The 17,589-nt window shown below is 48.3% G+C and overlaps 1 protein-coding gene across 1 annotated transcript in view; it reads right to left on the bottom strand.

Moving 5' to 3' along the window:
• The window catches only part of AHRR (aryl hydrocarbon receptor repressor), a 107,820-nt gene that overhangs the window by 67,547 nt on the left and 22,684 nt on the right, over nucleotides 1-17,589 (bottom strand). Inside the window, exon 3 of the mRNA XM_058430022.1 lies at nucleotides 9,752-9,933. Within this exon, the coding sequence (XP_058286005.1) occupies nucleotides 9,752-9,933 (182 nt within the window). The remainder of the gene's footprint in view (nucleotides 1-9,751; nucleotides 9,934-17,589) is intronic.

The raw sequence follows: 17,589 nt of genomic DNA, 5'->3' as shown, positions 1-17,589 counted from the left end.
TTCTCTTCTTATAGTCATTAATTAGCCTATTGTGAGGAAAAACTTATTTACTTATTTATTCATTCATTTATATAAATGTGACCCTATAAAATCGTATTTTATTCACTGGGGTATAGCCCATTACTATCATTATTCATTTTAGTGATGAAATTGTCCCAGACTTAGCCAGTGGGAGCCCCTTCAAGACAGCTTCTGTGTCCTGTGACACATCTTCATCGCTGGTGACCACTGCCTTGCTTTCTGGCATAAGGTAAGTACAAAATACCTTGTACTTTGCTCCAGCTCTTGAAAGAGCCCCGAAAGCCCTAGTTCCTTTTAATGGCAAGAGGCATTTAGAAACCAACGTCTGAATGTTAGGTGTGATTGCTGCTGCTGGGGTGTCACTGTTCCGAGGCTCTCTCAGTGGACAGTGTGGGGGGGGGGGGGGGGTGTGAGTGTACACACATTTTACATACATATTCATGTCTCTCTTTATATATTGAAAACCATGAGTTCACACCAATACCTCCAATTCCAATTCAACATCACAGGACTCAATAGAATGGAATTATTTTTTTCTTTACTATTTGGTAGAAATTGCTTTAAAGCTATCTGAGCCTAGATTTTCTCTGTGTGAAGATTTTAAACAACTGAATCAATTTCTTTAATGGTCCTATGACATTCAGGTTTTCTATTTCTTCTTGAGTCAGTTTTAATAAGTTATATTTTCTAGGAATTTTTTCATTTATGTTTTCAAACTTCAAATTTATTGGCATTTTGTTCATAATAGCTCCTCTTTATATTCCTAATACTGCTTATTCTTTTTTCTTTGATCAGTTTTACCAGATCTTTGTAAAGTTTATCATTTTAAAAGAACTCTATTGTATGTTTCTTTTCTATTCCATCAATATCTTCTCTTATTATTTTCTTTGACTCTCTTTTTATTTTACTGTTCTTTACCAGAACTAAATTGAATGCTTAGCTCATTAATATTTAGCCTTTCTTCTTTTATACATAAACACTTAAGATTATTTATTTCCAAGTGTTGCTTTGGCTACATCCCACACATTTTAAATATTTCTAAATTACATCATGTTTTCTTCTTTGACCTATGCGTTATATACAAGTGTGTTTATTTATTTCCAAATATACAGGTTTTCAAGTTATCTGTTATTACAGATTTCTAGTTTATTTGCACTGACTTCCCACCTCATTATCCTTCAATATTTTATCTTTTGAAATTTACTGAGACTTGCTTTATTGGCACCAGTTCCATGTGGGCTTTGAAAATATGTGAATTCTGTAGTTTGGGGGTAAACTGCTTTATGTATGTCCACTAAATTAATCTTTTTTTTCTTTGCATTGTTCAAATGTTCTATAACCTTTACTGGCTTTTATTTACTTCTTCTATAAAATACTGAGTTACAGTATTTAAAATATTTCTCTCTGATGATGAATTTATATATTCTTCCTTATAGTTCTGTCAATATTTGCTTTATAGATTTTAAAATTATGTTATGGAAAGCATAAAAATTCAAAATTATATTATCTGCTTGATGAAATGAATTGTTTAATCATTACATAGTGATTTTCTCTATCTCCAGTGATGTTTTTTACCCCAAAATCAATTTTTTTACATTAATATAGATTCATCATATTTCCTTCAGTTATATTTCCCCAGTATACCCTTTCCAATCCTTTTACTTTCATCTTTTCTGTACCCTTAGAGTGTAGGTGTGTTTTCTGTAAACAGCAAATAGTAATCCACTTTAATAATCTTTATCTTTTAATTGTTATGTTTATTCCATTTACATTTATTGTAGTTACTGATATATTTGGACTTTTGTTCCACCTCTTTTGTGTTTCTTTTTTCGCTTCTCTTTCTAGTCTTTTCCTTTTGATTGATTACATTTTCTCATTCTTTTTTCTTTCCATTAGTTTGAAATTTCAACCCCATTTCTATGGTTGATGATTATCCTGAAAATTTTATTACAAATTAGATAACCATCCTCCAAAGTTAATACAAGAATCTTAGAACTTTTTAACTCATCATCCTCTTCAAATTTGTATCATATTATGACTATATACTTATTTCTCTTTTTAAAATTCTTATATCACCATTATTATTTAACACAATGTGTTTGATTTGATTTGATTTACCCATATAGTCACCACCTTCTTGTTTTTCATTCCCCCTTGCATCTCAAATCTTCCACCTGGAATTCTCTTCCTTCTGCAGGAAGTATATCTTTAATATTTTCCTTTAATAAAGTTATCTCTGGGTTCTCAGCTTCACTTAGTTTTTGGTCTCTGATTGTTCCTTAATTTCCTACCAGCCCATAAATGTATTTTTAAAGGCTTAAAATATTTTATCTTGAAGTTTTGGCTGTTATCAGTAGAAGGATGCCTCAGTTACATATTGAAAATGGAAGAGACTGCGTTAAGTAGCCAATATTCTCCCACTAGACTCTAAATACCAAGAACCTAAGACCATAGCAGCTCTTTTTTTACTTGCATTAGAACAGGATGTTAATATGGAACTTTCCTGGTCTGAATTTTCGCTGAGTCCCCAAGACAAGAAGTGCCAATTGTTCCCATGTGAAATTCTGGGTGATCTAGGTAGAGGAGGTGTTGAAGATGAGAGAAGCTCAAGTTTGACAGGAGGGCTTCCTTGGGAGAGGGGGGCTGTGCTCTCAGTCTGTCCCCACCCAACCTGCACCATGAGAGGGATGGGCAGCTTTCTCCTCACTTCATTCCAAGAGGGGTTTCACGAGGCCTGCAAGTGCCTACTGTGTGCCTCCTGAGGCTGGTGGGGGACAGAGACCTGGTATCCCTCTTACACTCAAGAAATCTAAAGGGCAACAGTTGACTCCTGGAGCTCCCAGTAAGCAACTAGGCTGCATGTGGAAATAACCCTAACCCAGTGGATCAAAGGTGCACATTTCCTGTGGACCAAGTGGGGTCATACTGCCTGAACACTGGCCTGGGATGTCTTAAATCCTGCCCAGAAGGGTTCCCGGAGATGTGAGGGCAGACCTTAGCAAGAGGCTAGAGGTACCATGGCCACCTCGGGCTAAGGAAGTGAGTGTAAGGGACCAGCTGGAGAGGATGCACCTCCTGAGTTGGCCAATTGTGGCAGACACCCCAGGGTAGGGTGGTCACTCAGGAGACCATGAGAATGCCCCCGGAGCCCCCTGGATTCCCTGCCAGCCTCGTGCCAGCTCTCTGCCATGCCAGCCATACAGAACCTCTCTTGTCCTTACCTCTTATCCCTCTTGCTCCTCCCACTGGAGGGTTGGAAGCCATAGCTACCAGTGGGGTAGGACCCAGGGGGTAGCAGCCAGCCTGGCGCCCAGCCTCCCACCTGCCACAGCACCAGGTGAGGTTGGGAAAAGGTTCACATGTGGAAGACATGTAGAGTTTTAACTGTTTTGCTGGACCTATACTAATCAACAAGCCCAGCCTGCTTGGGGCCACATTAGTGGAAGACACTGAATTACCTAGAAGGGACCAGAAAAGTCCTGGGATTATCCCAGTTTCTTCCAGGCACAGAAGGAGAATCAGTCCACAAAGGAGGTTTGCTGGGGCAGACATGAGAAAAATCAAAGTTGTTTTCTGTCAATCCTTGGCCAGCTTCCTTCAGGAATAAACTCGAGCACCAGGAATGAATGAGTAAATGAGTGAATGAGCCCCTGCTCTTCTTGGCCAGATTCATCTTTTGGAAGCAGTTAAAAGAGGTAGGAAAAGTAAAATCAGCTCCTAAAATAATCACGAGTGATCTTGCCATAAACTACAACAGTGCTTGAGAAACCATTCCTGAGGGCCTCAGGGTCTGAGGCAGGAGTGGCCTCACAGCATCAGGGCAGGACCAACTCTCATCCTCTCCTGGCTCTTAAGTACAGAGAAATACCCTAAATTATTTTAAACTTGTGAGTCTTTGCATGAAATGCTCCCCAAGGGGAAGCCATCTTCCAGAAGGCACCAGTGACAGAGAGGAAGGAGGTGAGGGAAAGGGTTGGAGCACAGCCTGGAGAGCTGGAAGGCACACGACCCACATGTGCCCATGCCCGCCGCAAGATGAGAAAAATCGAGTCCCAGACCTGCGGCCCTGCCATGGGGGCTTGCCTTAGCCTCTAGGGCTGCTGTAACAAAATGATTTAAACAACAGAAAGTTATTTTCTTGCAGTTCTGGAAGCTAGAAGCCCATGATCAAGGTGCCACCAAATTCAGTTTCTGGTGAGGGCTCTCTTCTTGGCTTGTGGACAGCCACCTTCTCACTGCATCTTCACATGAATTTCCTGCTGTGCTTGTGGACAGAGTGAGCCCTCCGATGTCTCTCCTTATACGTGTGCTAATCCCATCAGATCAGAGCTCTGTCCTTATGACCGCATTTAACCTTAAACTTAACTTCCTTAGAGGCCCCTTCTCCAAATACAGCCAAACTAGGGGCTAGGGCTTCAACATATGAGTTTTAGGGGACACAAACATTCAGTTTATAACATTCAATCTTTGCCTCCAAAATTTATGTCCTCGCATGTAAAATACATTAATTCCATCCCAACAGCCCCAAAAGTCTTAACCCATTCCAGCATCAACTCTGAAGTCTAAGCCAAAGTTTCATTTAACTACCATCTAAATCAGAAATGGATAAGACTCAAGGTACAATTTCTCCAAAGCAGACCTGCTCTCCAGCCAAGAACCTGTGAAGCCAGACAAGCCATGTCCTTCTAAAATACAATGGTGAACAGGCATGGGATGGAACTCCCCATTGCAAAAGGCAGGACCCAGAAGGAAGAGAGGGGAGACAGGTCCCAAGCAAGTCACACATCTAGCAAGGCAAAGCCCCTGAGACCTGGAGGCCTGGGGACAACCCTCTTTGGCTCCATGCTCTGCCCAGAGGCCCGGCCTCTTTCCCAGCTCTGCAGTGGCCCCATTCTCCAAAACCCAGGAAGAGACAGCCCTGCCCTGTGCCTATGGTGGAAGTGGTACCCGATTACCTCTGAATCACCCCCAGGCATACTCTCTCCCTTCTGGAAAGATGAAACATGCCGGCCGCTGGTGAGCACTACCTCCCGCCCTGTTCTCCTTAGGCCAAGCTGACAGTGTCTCTGCGGGCCTGGTCCCATCCCCACTCCTGGCCTCTGCTGAGGAGGCTTCCTGGTTGGGCTCCTGGCTCACACCCAGTCTCCCTATCAAATGGTTGTTCCGCCACATGCAAGTCTGTCCAGAACACTTTCTCTTTTTTTTGAGACGGAGTCTCACTCTGTCACCCAGGCTGGAGTGCAGTGGCAAGATCTCGGCCCACTGCAACCTCTGCCTCCTGGGTTCAAGCAATTCTCTGCCTCAGCCTCCCAAGTAGCTGTGACTACAGGCGCCCGCCACCATGCCCGGCTAACTTTTATATTTTTAGTAGAGATGGGGTTTCACCATCTTGGCCAGGCTGGTCTTGAACTCCTGACCTTGTGATCCACCTGCCTCAGCCTCCCAAAGTGCTGGTATTACAGGTGTGAGCCACCGTACCCAGCCCACTTTCTCATGTTTTGCAATGTGGATAGGCTGAGAATTTTCCAAATCTTCAAGTTCTGGTTGCTTTTCTTTTCGCAATTCCTTCAATGTATCTCTCTCCTCTGATGTTTCACTATAAGCAGTAAGGAGAAGCAAGGGTTTCAACACTTTGCTTAGGAATCTCACCAGCAAAACATCCCATTTCATCACTTGCAAGTTCCGCTTTCCACAAAATGCTAGAACTCAGTCCAGCCAAGTCCTTGCCACTTTATAACAAGAATCACTTTCCTCGCGTTACAAGGGCACGTTCCTCACCAGAATCTGCCTTAATGCTCACATTTCTATCAGTGTTCTGTTCATGGGGTACGTGTGTTCTCTACGACCACAGCTCTCCCTACAATGCCCTTCTCTCTGAGCCCTCACCAACAATGCATTTAACACCCATAGTTCTACCAACAACTGCTTCACAGCCATCAGGGCTCTTTCTAGCGCACACCTCAAAACTCCTCCAGCCTCCACCCACCAGCCAGCTGCAAGTCACTTCCACATTCTTAGGTATGTGGCATGCAGTGCAGGGCACCCCACAGGGCACCCCACTTCTCTGCTTGAGCTGCTTATAATAAACACCCCCGCCTGGGGGCTTAAACAACAGGAATTGGCTTTCCCACAGTTCTGGAGCTAAAAGCCCATCATCAGGGTGCAGCTGATTTGGCTCTGGTGAGGGCTCTCTTTCCAGCCTGCAGACAGCTGCCTTCCCCCTGTGTTCTCTCACAGCCTTTCTTTGGGGAGTGTCCAGCACAGAGCAGGAGAGAGGGTTCTTTTGTGTCTCCTTTTTCAGGACACAGGTCCCATCAGTTCAGGGCCCCCCCCACTTATGATGTCGTTTAACCTTAATTTCTTCCTAAGAGGCCCCACCTATAAATACAGCTACACTGGGAATTAGGGTTTCACTATATGAATAGGTGAAGGGATGAGACAAACATCCAGTCCATAAAACGATCATCAAGGAAAAGGTAAATCTTCAGTGAAAGCTGAAAATCAGCACAATTTGGCTTAATAAAGTATAACTTCAGGCCTGGGTTTACACAATCACTCATAATCTCAAGGAGCATGGAATTTTTTACCTGCTAGCAAGCGTGGGATTCCAGAGTTCAAGATCCCAGGACACCTCGTGGTGCTGTGGGGCCTCTGTTCTTGCCCACCCAGGGTGGGGTGAAGTGGATGTGCCCGTTCAGCCTGGGTGGGCTTCAGAGCCAGGACTGACCCCAGGAGAGGCTCCAGGATGGACACAGGTGTGTGTTCAGGCCCCACAGTGGAGCACGGTGGATGCAAAGGAACAAGAGGACTCTGATGCTGCTGCGGGTGATGAGTGGAGGGAGCAGGGAGCAGCGTCATCCTGACAGGAAAATCCCCAGACTTTCAGAGTGAGGCTGTGCCACCTTCTCTCCTCCCTGCTTTGTTTTTGGGACTGTTCTACTCCACACTTCTCTACACAGCAACAAGAACACACACCTTGGTGCCCCGTCAGCACTCCGGCCCCACGCATGGAGGTGGACACAGCCGCATACCAGGCCCCGGTGGACTCGGTGCCTGAGGGCCTCTACTCCCGGGCGCTTTTCCTCAGTCGCTGACTGCAGCAGTCCTGGCAAACGCAGGCACCCCCAAGGAGCTCTGGGAGGGTGTCCTGACCCACAGCTGGGCTTCAGCAACAGAGCTGGGGCTTCTGGACCTGGTCAGTGTTAGGGTCCCACGTCCCAGGCTGTGACCAGGGTTCAGCCTAGAAGGGGCCCAGCTCCCCTCCATGCCCTGCAACAGGAGGGCACAGAGCTCTCTCAAGGTGGCAGCGGACCGTCTACTCCGCACCACCTCCTTCCCTCTTATTTTGTGCCGACTTCCCCTGGTGTGAATAGTAAAATCACCAAGAGTGAAAATCCCGACCTTAACAGTCACCCAGGAGAAGGGTAGCAGCTAAGAGTTTTATAACTTAAAGTGCCAATTTCCAAACAAAAATTAAATAAATCACTGCATTCTAAAAATCCATGAAGGTCAACATTAAACATCACAAGCAAATGCTCAGGCCATCATCACCCTGGTTCATGTCCTTCCCGAAGGCAACTTTTTATGGCAGCCATAATGAAATTAGCTTACCCATCTCTTAGTCAAGAGGCATAGTTTAAGATCCAACTTTTATAGCTTGACTTGTTTCTAATTATACAGTGGAAATGACTTCAGAAAAGTTTTTAGAATTTCCTCTAAAATGTACAGCCTGAAGGGGATCACAAAATTCACAATCCTTGGTAGGAAAATCAGGAAGTTTATTTCCCTAACTATGAAAGCTGCAGCACTCTCGTGAGCCGGTGGCCCCTGAGAGTCACTGCAGCTGCGGCAGAGGTGGGCACCTCCCGGCAGGGCAGCAGGAGGCATGCAGGGTGCCCCTGCACAGGATGGCCATCCAGTGCCATTGCCCCGGCTTGGGGCGGGCAGCAGGATGGGAAGCTCACTCGCTGGCAGGTTAAGAAGAACCAGGCGTCCAAACCTGCTGGAAACATCAGAATCAGACTTTCTGAGGCTGTCAGGCCCTGGCCTGGCTGGGCACAGTGGGACCTGTGCAGACAGGAAATGACATGGCCTCTCCTCCAACCTCCCAGCAAGAGGGTGAGGCTGTGCGGTGTTGGTGGGAGGAAGCCGATGTGCCAGGTCTTCAGCTCGGGACAAAGCCTCCCCACCAGCTGCCCCAGCCCTTCCTGCGCTGTCCAGATACGGGGACTGCCCTCTGCCATTGGCGCTGCTGAGCCACACTGCGCCATCCATGAGAGGCGTGTCCCAGAAGGCAAACCTGGGAGCCTGCCCTCAATTCCATGCTGGCGCCCATGCCTGGGTGCGTGCAGGGTGGTGCCCGCTCCACCACACCAGACCACAAGAACTGCACCACATCTTAACCCTCCTGGAAAAGCTGCCATCCTGCACATATGGCAAACCCCAGGTCTCTCAGGTAAACTGAGTCCAACACCACCCAGCAGCCCTGGGCACCGGGAGGCCCACGCTGGGAATGGAGATAAATATAAAATTAATAGTTTTCAACATAAAATTAGAAAACCTGGAATGTAAAACTAAAACTTGCTGTGACCTCACCACTCAGATAAGCTCTGTTAACATTTTGTGGGATTTGATTTACACGGGGGCTGCGGCCAGCCAGGACCCGGGGAAGACCCTCAGTGTGGGGCCGGCACTGTCAGGACACAGCGTGTGATGCTGAGCATCACCGTGGCTTTCCTTCCCGCATCCCATGGGCCACGTCCTTCCCTGGGGGTGTCTGAGGGTGCGCAGAGGCCTACAGGGGCCCAGGCACTGAGAGCCTCTCGCACCCTGAGACAGACGCCCCCCGCCAGAGGAGACCCCCACCCTGACTCAAACTCAGGAGTGCAGGCACCGGGCGCAACTGCCACACGCTGCTGGTCACGGGGTTTTTAATTCTAAAAGTGCTGCAATCAAACCACATGCAGGCACGTCACCCAACACGGAAGCTGGAAGCAGCTTCTCTCCCACCCTCCCGCAACGTCAAAGGCCCCACGGTCTACACCTGCGAGTTCTCTAGAGAGATCCCAGCTCCCAGGGCAGCAATAACTGGAAATCTAAGGAAACGCCATGCTTCCAAGGACAGAGAGGGCACAGGCCTGGGGAGGCCCCACCGGAGATGCAGAAGCCTCAGAAGCCCCTCCCCACGAGAGGGCAGCCCCAGCAGCTGCGTCCGAGCAGGGCCTGGCGTGGGCAGGGGGAGGCGTCCGGCACCCCAGGGCAGCCCCGGGGTCCCACCTAGTCAGCTGCCTCAGCCTCCTGACCATGCCCAGCCCTGCTCATCCACAAAGCCGGCCCCCCCATTCCCTGGAGCTGGGGTCTGTGGGGAAGCCCCAGTGAGGCCCAGCACCGGGAGGAACAGCCCCAGCCCCTCCCACAGGAGCTGCGCAGCTTTCAGCAAACCCAGGACCCCAGGCGCAAACTGGCCCATCCCAGCAAACTGGGGTGAGGCCCCCACCGTGAGAGTGTCGAGGACAGCTAGGGCCAGACCTGACCCCAGGGAAAACCCATAGCCCAGCCAGCTCCCAGCCAGGGGCCAAGTCTCCAGGTTCTGGGGGCAGCGTGGGGGAAGAAGGGAGTGCACATGGTGCAACCCACCAGACACACTTCACCTGGCCACGAGGCCCCAGGTGGACTCAGGGGAGACACAGCCTGACTCAAGTGAACGGGTGGGCGCAGGTGAGAGTCCTACCTTGGAAGAAGCTCTTCACCCGGAGGTAACTGACACTGAGGCGCAGGACAGAAAGCTTGTCAAGCTTGGAGATGATGTCAGGCGGGAACGGCAGCAGGCTGGCCAGGTGGTCCAACTCGGCGTTGAGGCGGTCCCGGTGCCGCTTGGAGGGGTTGGACTTCTCTGCCCCCACGGCGGGCCTCCTGTGGGGAGATGGTCTGGGTCAGGTGGGCTTCTCCACCAGAAGCCACAGGCCCCCTGGGGCAGAGACCGTCCTCTGCAGTGACCTTACTAGGAGCATCTAAGCTGCTGCCAGGACAAAAGGCAGGAAGAGGACTAAAGCTCACCCATGCCTCAAGACATAGACACTAAAAACCACAGCGCACAACAGCCAAGTACAGCTCAGTATCTGGAGGCGACGCACAGAGAAGGAGCAAACCAGCCTGAGAACCGCAGCTCAGAGCACGGAGACAGGGCACGGCCCCCAGCTGTGAGACGGGCACATTTCTCCACCTCTCCACTACGGATCCCTGAGGAGGGAGGAGGACGCCTGGCCCCAGGCTGGCAGGGCAAGAGTGAGCATAGAAAATGACACATTCATTCAGCATCCTTAGGGGACTCCTTGGTGTCTAAACAAAACCTAACACATTCCAGGAAACATGAAAAGGTCCTCCTGGCATCAGCCGGGCTGTGCCCAAGGCCGCTCCGAGCTTCAGTTTCTCCTGTACGTGCTGGGGCTGAGGGGAGAATACCCAGGGCAAATGAGACCGGGTGCCTGCCACTCCGGGGCCCCACAAAGGGGCAGTGAGGGCCGTCACCCAATTCTCCTAATAAGCCACGGCAGGCCTGCTCTACCCACAAAAAGGGGCCACCTGTGGAGCTTCCACACCACAGAGCCCAGAGAGGGAGGGAGCTGACCCCACTCACCCAACCTACCTTAAAATGACAGGAGCTTGACGTGACCCTCTCACCTCAGAGTGACCATCCCCTACGGCTGACCCATTTAACCTCACAGTGACCATCCCCTACGGCTGACCCATTTAACCTCACAGTGACCATCCCCTACGGCTGACCTATTTAACCTCACAGTGACCGTCCCCTACGGCTGACCTATTTAACCATCACTGCACTGAAGCCATTTCAACCGCCATCTCATTCTAGATGTCATTTCCACATGCAATCATGCGAAAGAAAAGATGGCAGCCAGTATGGAGTCCAGTGGGAATGCGTGGGGAGACTGAGCAGGTACCAGTTACCGACAGGACCACAGGAACGAGGCCACCTGACTTTCCACACTAACCCTTCCTGGGACCTTGGCACATACAAGAGTGAGCCTGCTGTTTCCAGGCGTTTGGGTCTCTTTTGTCAAGAAGTTCCTTATTTTTTAAGGTGTTTGCACTTATGAGTGAGCTGACATGTGCAAGCTATAAGTCTGAAACAATCTGTTCTGTCAGGAACTCCACAGCACAAACTCCATTTCTCACTGTCTAACGACCTAGGCCATAAACCAGTCACAGAGCAGCCTGACAGTGCCAAACCCAGAACTGTTGTTTTCAGTTGAGATATAATCCACATAACATGAAACTAATTGTTTAAAAGTGAACAGTTCAATGTCACTTAGGGCAGTCGCTAAGCCGTGCAAACCTCACCTCTATTTAGTTCCAACCCTAAATAGAGTGATCTTGGCTCACTACAAGCTCTGCCTCCAGGGTTCACCCTTACCCATCAGCCGTCTCTCTAGATTCCCCTTCTGTTAGCCCTGGCAGCCCCCAGTCAGCTCTCAGCATGGACCTTCCTACTAAAGGCATGTGTAGAAACGGAATCAAGACGTGGCCTTCTGTGGCCGGCTTCTTTCTCACAGCCTCATGTTTTCAAGGTTCACCCACACTGCTGCAGCTGTCTGTGCTTCCCTCCTTTTCAGGGCTGAGTAATATTCCCGTGTATGGATAGGCCATCTTGCTTTATCCATCTACCTGCTGATGGACATTTGAGTTGTCTCCTCTGTTTGGCTGCCATGAATATCGGTGCAGTGAACACTCAACTAGAAGATTCTGTTTGAGTATATACTTTCAATTCTCTTGAGCATATACTTAGCAGTAGAGTTGCTGGGCCATATGTTAATTCAGTTTCGTTTTTTGGGGAACCACCAAACTGCTTTCCATGGTGGCTGCGCTATTTTACTTTCCCACCAGCAATGTATCAGGCCTCCAGTTTCTCCACATCCTCACCTATACTTATTATTTTCTGATTTTTTTTATTACAGCCATTCTGGTGGGTGTGAAGTGGTATTTTGTTATGGTTTTGATTTGCATTTTTCTAATGACTTATGATGTTGAGCATCTTTTCAAATGCTTGTTGTCCATTTTTATATCTTCTTTGGAGAAATGGCTATTCAAGTCTTTTGCCCAGTTTTAAATTGGGTTGTTTATCTTTTTGTTTTTGAGTTGTAAGGATTCTTTAAATACTCTGGACACCAGGCCCTTATTGAGGATATGATTTGTATTTATTTTCTCCCATTCTGCGTCTTATCTTTGGTTCTCTTTCCACTTTCTGTTTTTGTTTTTTTTTTTTAATGTTGCACCCACCGAAAATTACTCAAGCTGCTAGCCAAGACGTAAATAGGCAGGAGAATCGGGGATGACCTGGACCTGCTCTCGTGTGCACTGGCATCCCCTGGCTGGAGGGGCCCACCTGTCAGTGAAGGACACCCAAGACCTCCACAGAAAATAAGGGGAGCACCTAGTGGGCAGACAGCAGCTGGGAGAGGCCACAGAATGGGGGCGCCAGGGAGATGGGAGAGATGGCTGACGGCAGTGGGGAGAGGACAGCCAGGAGGACGCAGACCACGGACAGGATACGAGAAGTCTAGAAGCCCTGAGGGTGTGCAGGAGAAGCTCCAGTTCACTCCAGGGCAGAGGAGACTTGCAGGAGGATTCACCAATGCCCGTCAGCACAGAAACAGGTGTCGGAGGAGCCCCAAGCCAGCTCAGGTGGAAAGAGAGTCCCCAAAATATGCAATGCCTTGAACAAACCTAACAAAAGACACTCAAACCAGAGCTGAGAAAAATTTAAAGACCTAAATACGCAGAAAGATATACCATGTTCTTTGATTGGATGATTCAATATTGTTAAGATCGCAATTCTCCCCAAAACCAATCTATAGATTCAATGTAATCATATTAAAATCCCAACAGGAATTTCTACAGAAATTGATAAGCTGATTCTAAAATTTACACGGAAATGCAAAGGACCTAGAATAGTCAATTAAAGAGAAGGGCACAGCTGGGGACCTACCCTACTGAGTTTAAGCCCTCTCTAAAGCTACAATATTAAAGATGATTTGGTTATTAGAGAAAACATAGAAGTATAAATGAACAGAAAAGAATGGTGTGAGTCTAGAAATAGACACACTGGTTTTCCTTGGGTCTTCACTGGACAATTTACTTCACAAAGATACTAAGGCAATTCAATAGGGAAAGGAAAATTTTTTCAATAAATGGTGCTGGATCAACTGTATATCCAAGAAAACAAATGGACACCAGCTCTACCCTCATGTAATACCCAAAAATTAACTCAAAAAACGAGTATAGACTTCAAGGTGCTTTAAACTACTGTAAAACTTTACAAGAAAACATGCAAAAATCCTTCAGATCTTGGGGGTAGTCACAGGACTCTTAGAACACAAAAAGACAAAAACCTCACAAGTTGGGTCTTCATCAAAAGGTTTTCTTTTTTTTCTTTTTTTTTCTTTTTTTTTTTGAGACAGAGTCTCACTCTGTCGCCCAGGCTGGAGTGCAGTGGCGTGATCTTGGCTCACTACAAGCTCTGCCTCCAGGGTTCACGCCATTCTCCTGCCTCAGCCTCCTGAGTAGCTGGGACTACAGGCGCCCGCCACCGTGCCCAGCTAATTTTTTTTGTATTTTTAGTGGAGATGGGGTTTCACCGTGTTAGCCAAGATGGTCTCGATCTCCTGACCTTGTGATCCTCCCGCCTCGGACTCCCAAAGGACTGGGATTACAGGCGTCAGCCACCGCGCCCGCCAAAAGGTTTTCAAATGTCTTTTGAAAGTCAATATTAAGAAAATTGAAAAGATAAGCCTTAGGTTGGAAGAAAATATTCACAACAAGGGTTTATATCCAGAATATGTAAAGAACTCTTACAACTCAATAATAAGAAAACAAAGAAGCCAATAAGAACACGGGCAATTATTTAAACAGACACCACCAGACAAGATATATGGATGGTGAAGAAGCACATAAAGATATCCTCAACACCATTAGTCACTAGGGAAATGCACATTAAAACTCTGATGAGATACCACCAACCCATGAGGATGGTCAAAACCAAGAAGTCTGAGCATACCACGCACTGGCGGGGATGCAGAGAAACTGGGATTCTCACACACAGTTTCTGGGAATGGGAAATGACACCACTGCTTTGGAAACAGTTAAACATGCACCTGCTGTGTCACCCAGCAACTGCACTCCTAGGTATTTATCCAAGAGAAATAAAAACGTACAGACTTGTACAAAAATGTTCATGGTAGCTTTATTTGTAACAGTCTAAAACGGAGAACAACCTGAACTTCCATCCACAGGTAAATAAACAGACTTGGTCTATCCATACAAAAGAACACTTTGCAGCAATAAAAAAGAACAAATGGCTGGTGCTAGAAACATGGATGAATCTCAGAACCTTTATGCCAAGTGCTCGCAGACAGGCAAAGCGCTGGGTGATTCCATTTGCACAAAATGCCAGGGCAAGCAAACCATCTACAGTGACAGGAAACAGATCAGAGGTTGCCTGGGGCAGAGCTAGAGGGAGGAATTACGAAGGGCCACAAAGAAGCTCGTGGAGTGATGGAAACGCTTCCTCTCGATTTTGGTGATGGCTTCACGGATGCACACAAATGTCAAAACGGACCCAACTGCACACCTTAAATGTGCAGTTCAGCTGAAATACACGTACTTCAATTATACTCAATAAACATCAAAATGCAAAAAAAAAAAAGGGGGGAAATCCCTGTGGCTTCCACAGTGTCATGACCTGAAGGCACTGTCCCTGCTGAGGACTCTGGGGAATCCCAGAAGACAAGGAGCATCAAACAGGCTGCTGGTGGCACAGGGCATTCACTCCTGGGAGAGTGCTGTGGATTCAGGATCACCCATGTCACCCAAAGGATACCGAGGCTGGGCGGGAGTCAAGGGCACTGCCAAGGGGACAGCTGTCCCAGCCGGCCGCCTGGCTTCCCCCACATCAGCTGCCCCTGCACTCAGTCCTTGTGGGGGCCTCTCAAGGGCAGGTTCTAGACCAACTCCACCTCCGACAGCACGCTCCACAGCCTCTACCAGCCACCCCTTCCAGATAAAATTTGGGGCACACACAGACCCATCCCCCATCACCGCAGAGGAGCTGGCCAGACCAGAACGCTGGACACGGCCCTCGGGTGCATCGAGGGCCACAGCTGGGACGGCCAGAGCGGAGGGGGCCCCCACCCCAGGAGGGGGTGCAGGATGGGCGCCCAGACTCAACATTAAAACAGTGTTTCGGCCTCCAGTCTCCCAGAGCAGGTCCCTAGAGGGGTTCCCAGGACCCCTGCATGTGCCAGCAGCCCCTCCATGGAGAAAGACATGGCAGGCTTCAGAGATGCCCATGCTTGGACACGCCAGCCTCCATCACCTTGCCTAGTGTGTGCGTGCAGTGGGGGTGTGTGTCTGAGTTGGAAAACATTTCACGACTATTCAAGTCATTCACTGTCTTTCATTGCCCCTCAAATCACAACTGGTTTTCTTTTTTCCCTCTTTTTTTCCTCTTTCTTCCCCAAATGCTAAAAAGCTTTAAACATAAATACATATATTTTAAGGAATGTATTCGGAGAACTAATGGGAATATTCTCCTATAAACTTGAAGTAGGGGAGAGCTCCCTCATCGTGATGTAAAATTAGCCACAAAAGTAAAGACTGACGAATTCAACTTCATACAAATTTAATTTTTTCTGCATGGCAAAGAAAACTATATGTAAAATCAAAACTGGGGTAAAGTATTTGAAACCCATTCAAAAATTAATTTCCCTAGTTTCCAAGCTCTTACGAATCAAGAGGCACAAAACATAAACAATCTACTAGAACAATGAGCAAAAGATGTAAACACGGTTCACAGAAAAGGAAATGCAAATCGCTCTTAAACCTCACTTACGACACAAGAATGCAAATTAAAATCACCAATATCTGAAATACACTAAGTGCTGGGGCATGGGGAGGAGGAGCTGTTGAGGGACTCTAACCCTAATGCTGGGAGGTTTGGGAACAACTATTGAAATTACAAATGCCCGTGCTTTGGCTGAGCAGTTCCACATCTAGGTTTTCACCCTCCCAATACACGAGTGTGGGGGATTTGATTTTACCTCCTGCACGCTAACAACTCGTTTCTGTTTCGTGGACCCTGGAAGAAGACACGAGACCCCGGAGGCGGAGACAAAGGGCTTACGACTCACACGGCACAGCAAGCTACGTGACCTTCCGCGTGTTCATCAGTCACCCAGGTCCCCAAGTCCCGCGGGGCAATGTGGAAGCATCCTGGCTGATGCTGCATCTGCAGTGGGTTCTTATAACAGCCGAGGAAGACTGAGCTTTACACAGGGTGAGGCTGAGGTCTGCAGGTGAAGGGCCGCCGTCCCTGGGGGCCAAGGAGGATGGAGCGGGGTGCACGTAGGGAACCAGGAAGGGTTGAGACACTTCCATAGCTGGGTCCCCCGGGGGTGGGCGATGGAATGTGCTCCTGAGCCTGTGCACTTGAGAGATTTGGGTAGCAGACGTATTTATCACATTAAATAAGGAGAGGAAATAGCTTTGCCACACAGCTGCAAATGCAGTCCCTCTGGTGGGGCAGTCTAGGGAAGAATCAGAACTAAATTTCCTGCTTTTATTGTGTTTTTATTCCACTGCAAAGGCCTGAGAAAGGAGTTTTTGGGCCTTTGCATTTTATGTGTTGTTGTTTTGAATAGCTAGTCTGCTCACCTATTTCAAAACTCAGAGGAAAGTGTCTTCAGCCTGGCTCCCTGCCTGGAGGCAGCTGATTTTCAGTTTTCTTTGATTCCGTCGGGAGACATTTTATGAATAAACTAGAAAATGTGCATGCACCGTATTTGTGTTTCCTCCCTTTATATATGAATTGCAGCATCCGTATCTACTGCCGTCCCCCCCTAGAGCTTGTTCGCAATCAGTGCAGGGCTGTGCTGCCTCACCTGTGTGCCTGGCCCCATGCATGGTTTTGCGCATGTGCTCACCGCTGGGCCAGAGTCAGCCAGGACACTGAGCCTACTGCATGCTGGTGTTCGATGCACGCAGAGTGCGAGGCCTTGGCCGCAAACTGCAGCCTTGAGGGACAAGGTAAGGTCTCCCTGTGGGACATGGGATCTCTTTCCTGTTTACCATAACAAGACACCTAAACAAGATGTAAACAGTAAACAAGATCCTTCCTTCCCAAGGGAGGCCTTACCTCCCCTTGTTTCCCAGCCCCAGCTCCTCCTGGGGCCCTGCAGTGCTTGGAGGCACCATGGCCACACACTAAGGCCCAGCATTTGACACCTCCAGGCGCCAAGGGGCCTCACCTCAGCATCACAGCAGGTGTCAGGGCAATGAGGTGGCGTTGCTGTGAATCTGCACAGAATCCTACAGCCCCTGCAGCTGGGGACATCATCCGACACACACAGTCCCCCCCCCACACACACACACCCCACACACACAGCTCCCTACAGCCCCCCACACACACCCGCATACACAGCCTCACACACATACACCCCACACACAGCCCCGCACAGCCTCACACACACCTGCACACGCAGTCTCACACAGCCTCGC

Source organism: Hylobates moloch, unplaced genomic scaffold, assembly GCF_009828535.3.
Source record: "Hylobates moloch isolate HMO894 unplaced genomic scaffold, HMol_V3 SCAFFOLD_17, whole genome shotgun sequence".
In the NCBI taxonomy this organism is placed as follows: Eukaryota; Metazoa; Chordata; class Mammalia; order Primates; family Hylobatidae; genus Hylobates; species Hylobates moloch.
The sequence above is the reverse complement of the archived record's forward strand: the minus strand, read 5'-3'. Positions and strand labels throughout refer to the sequence as shown.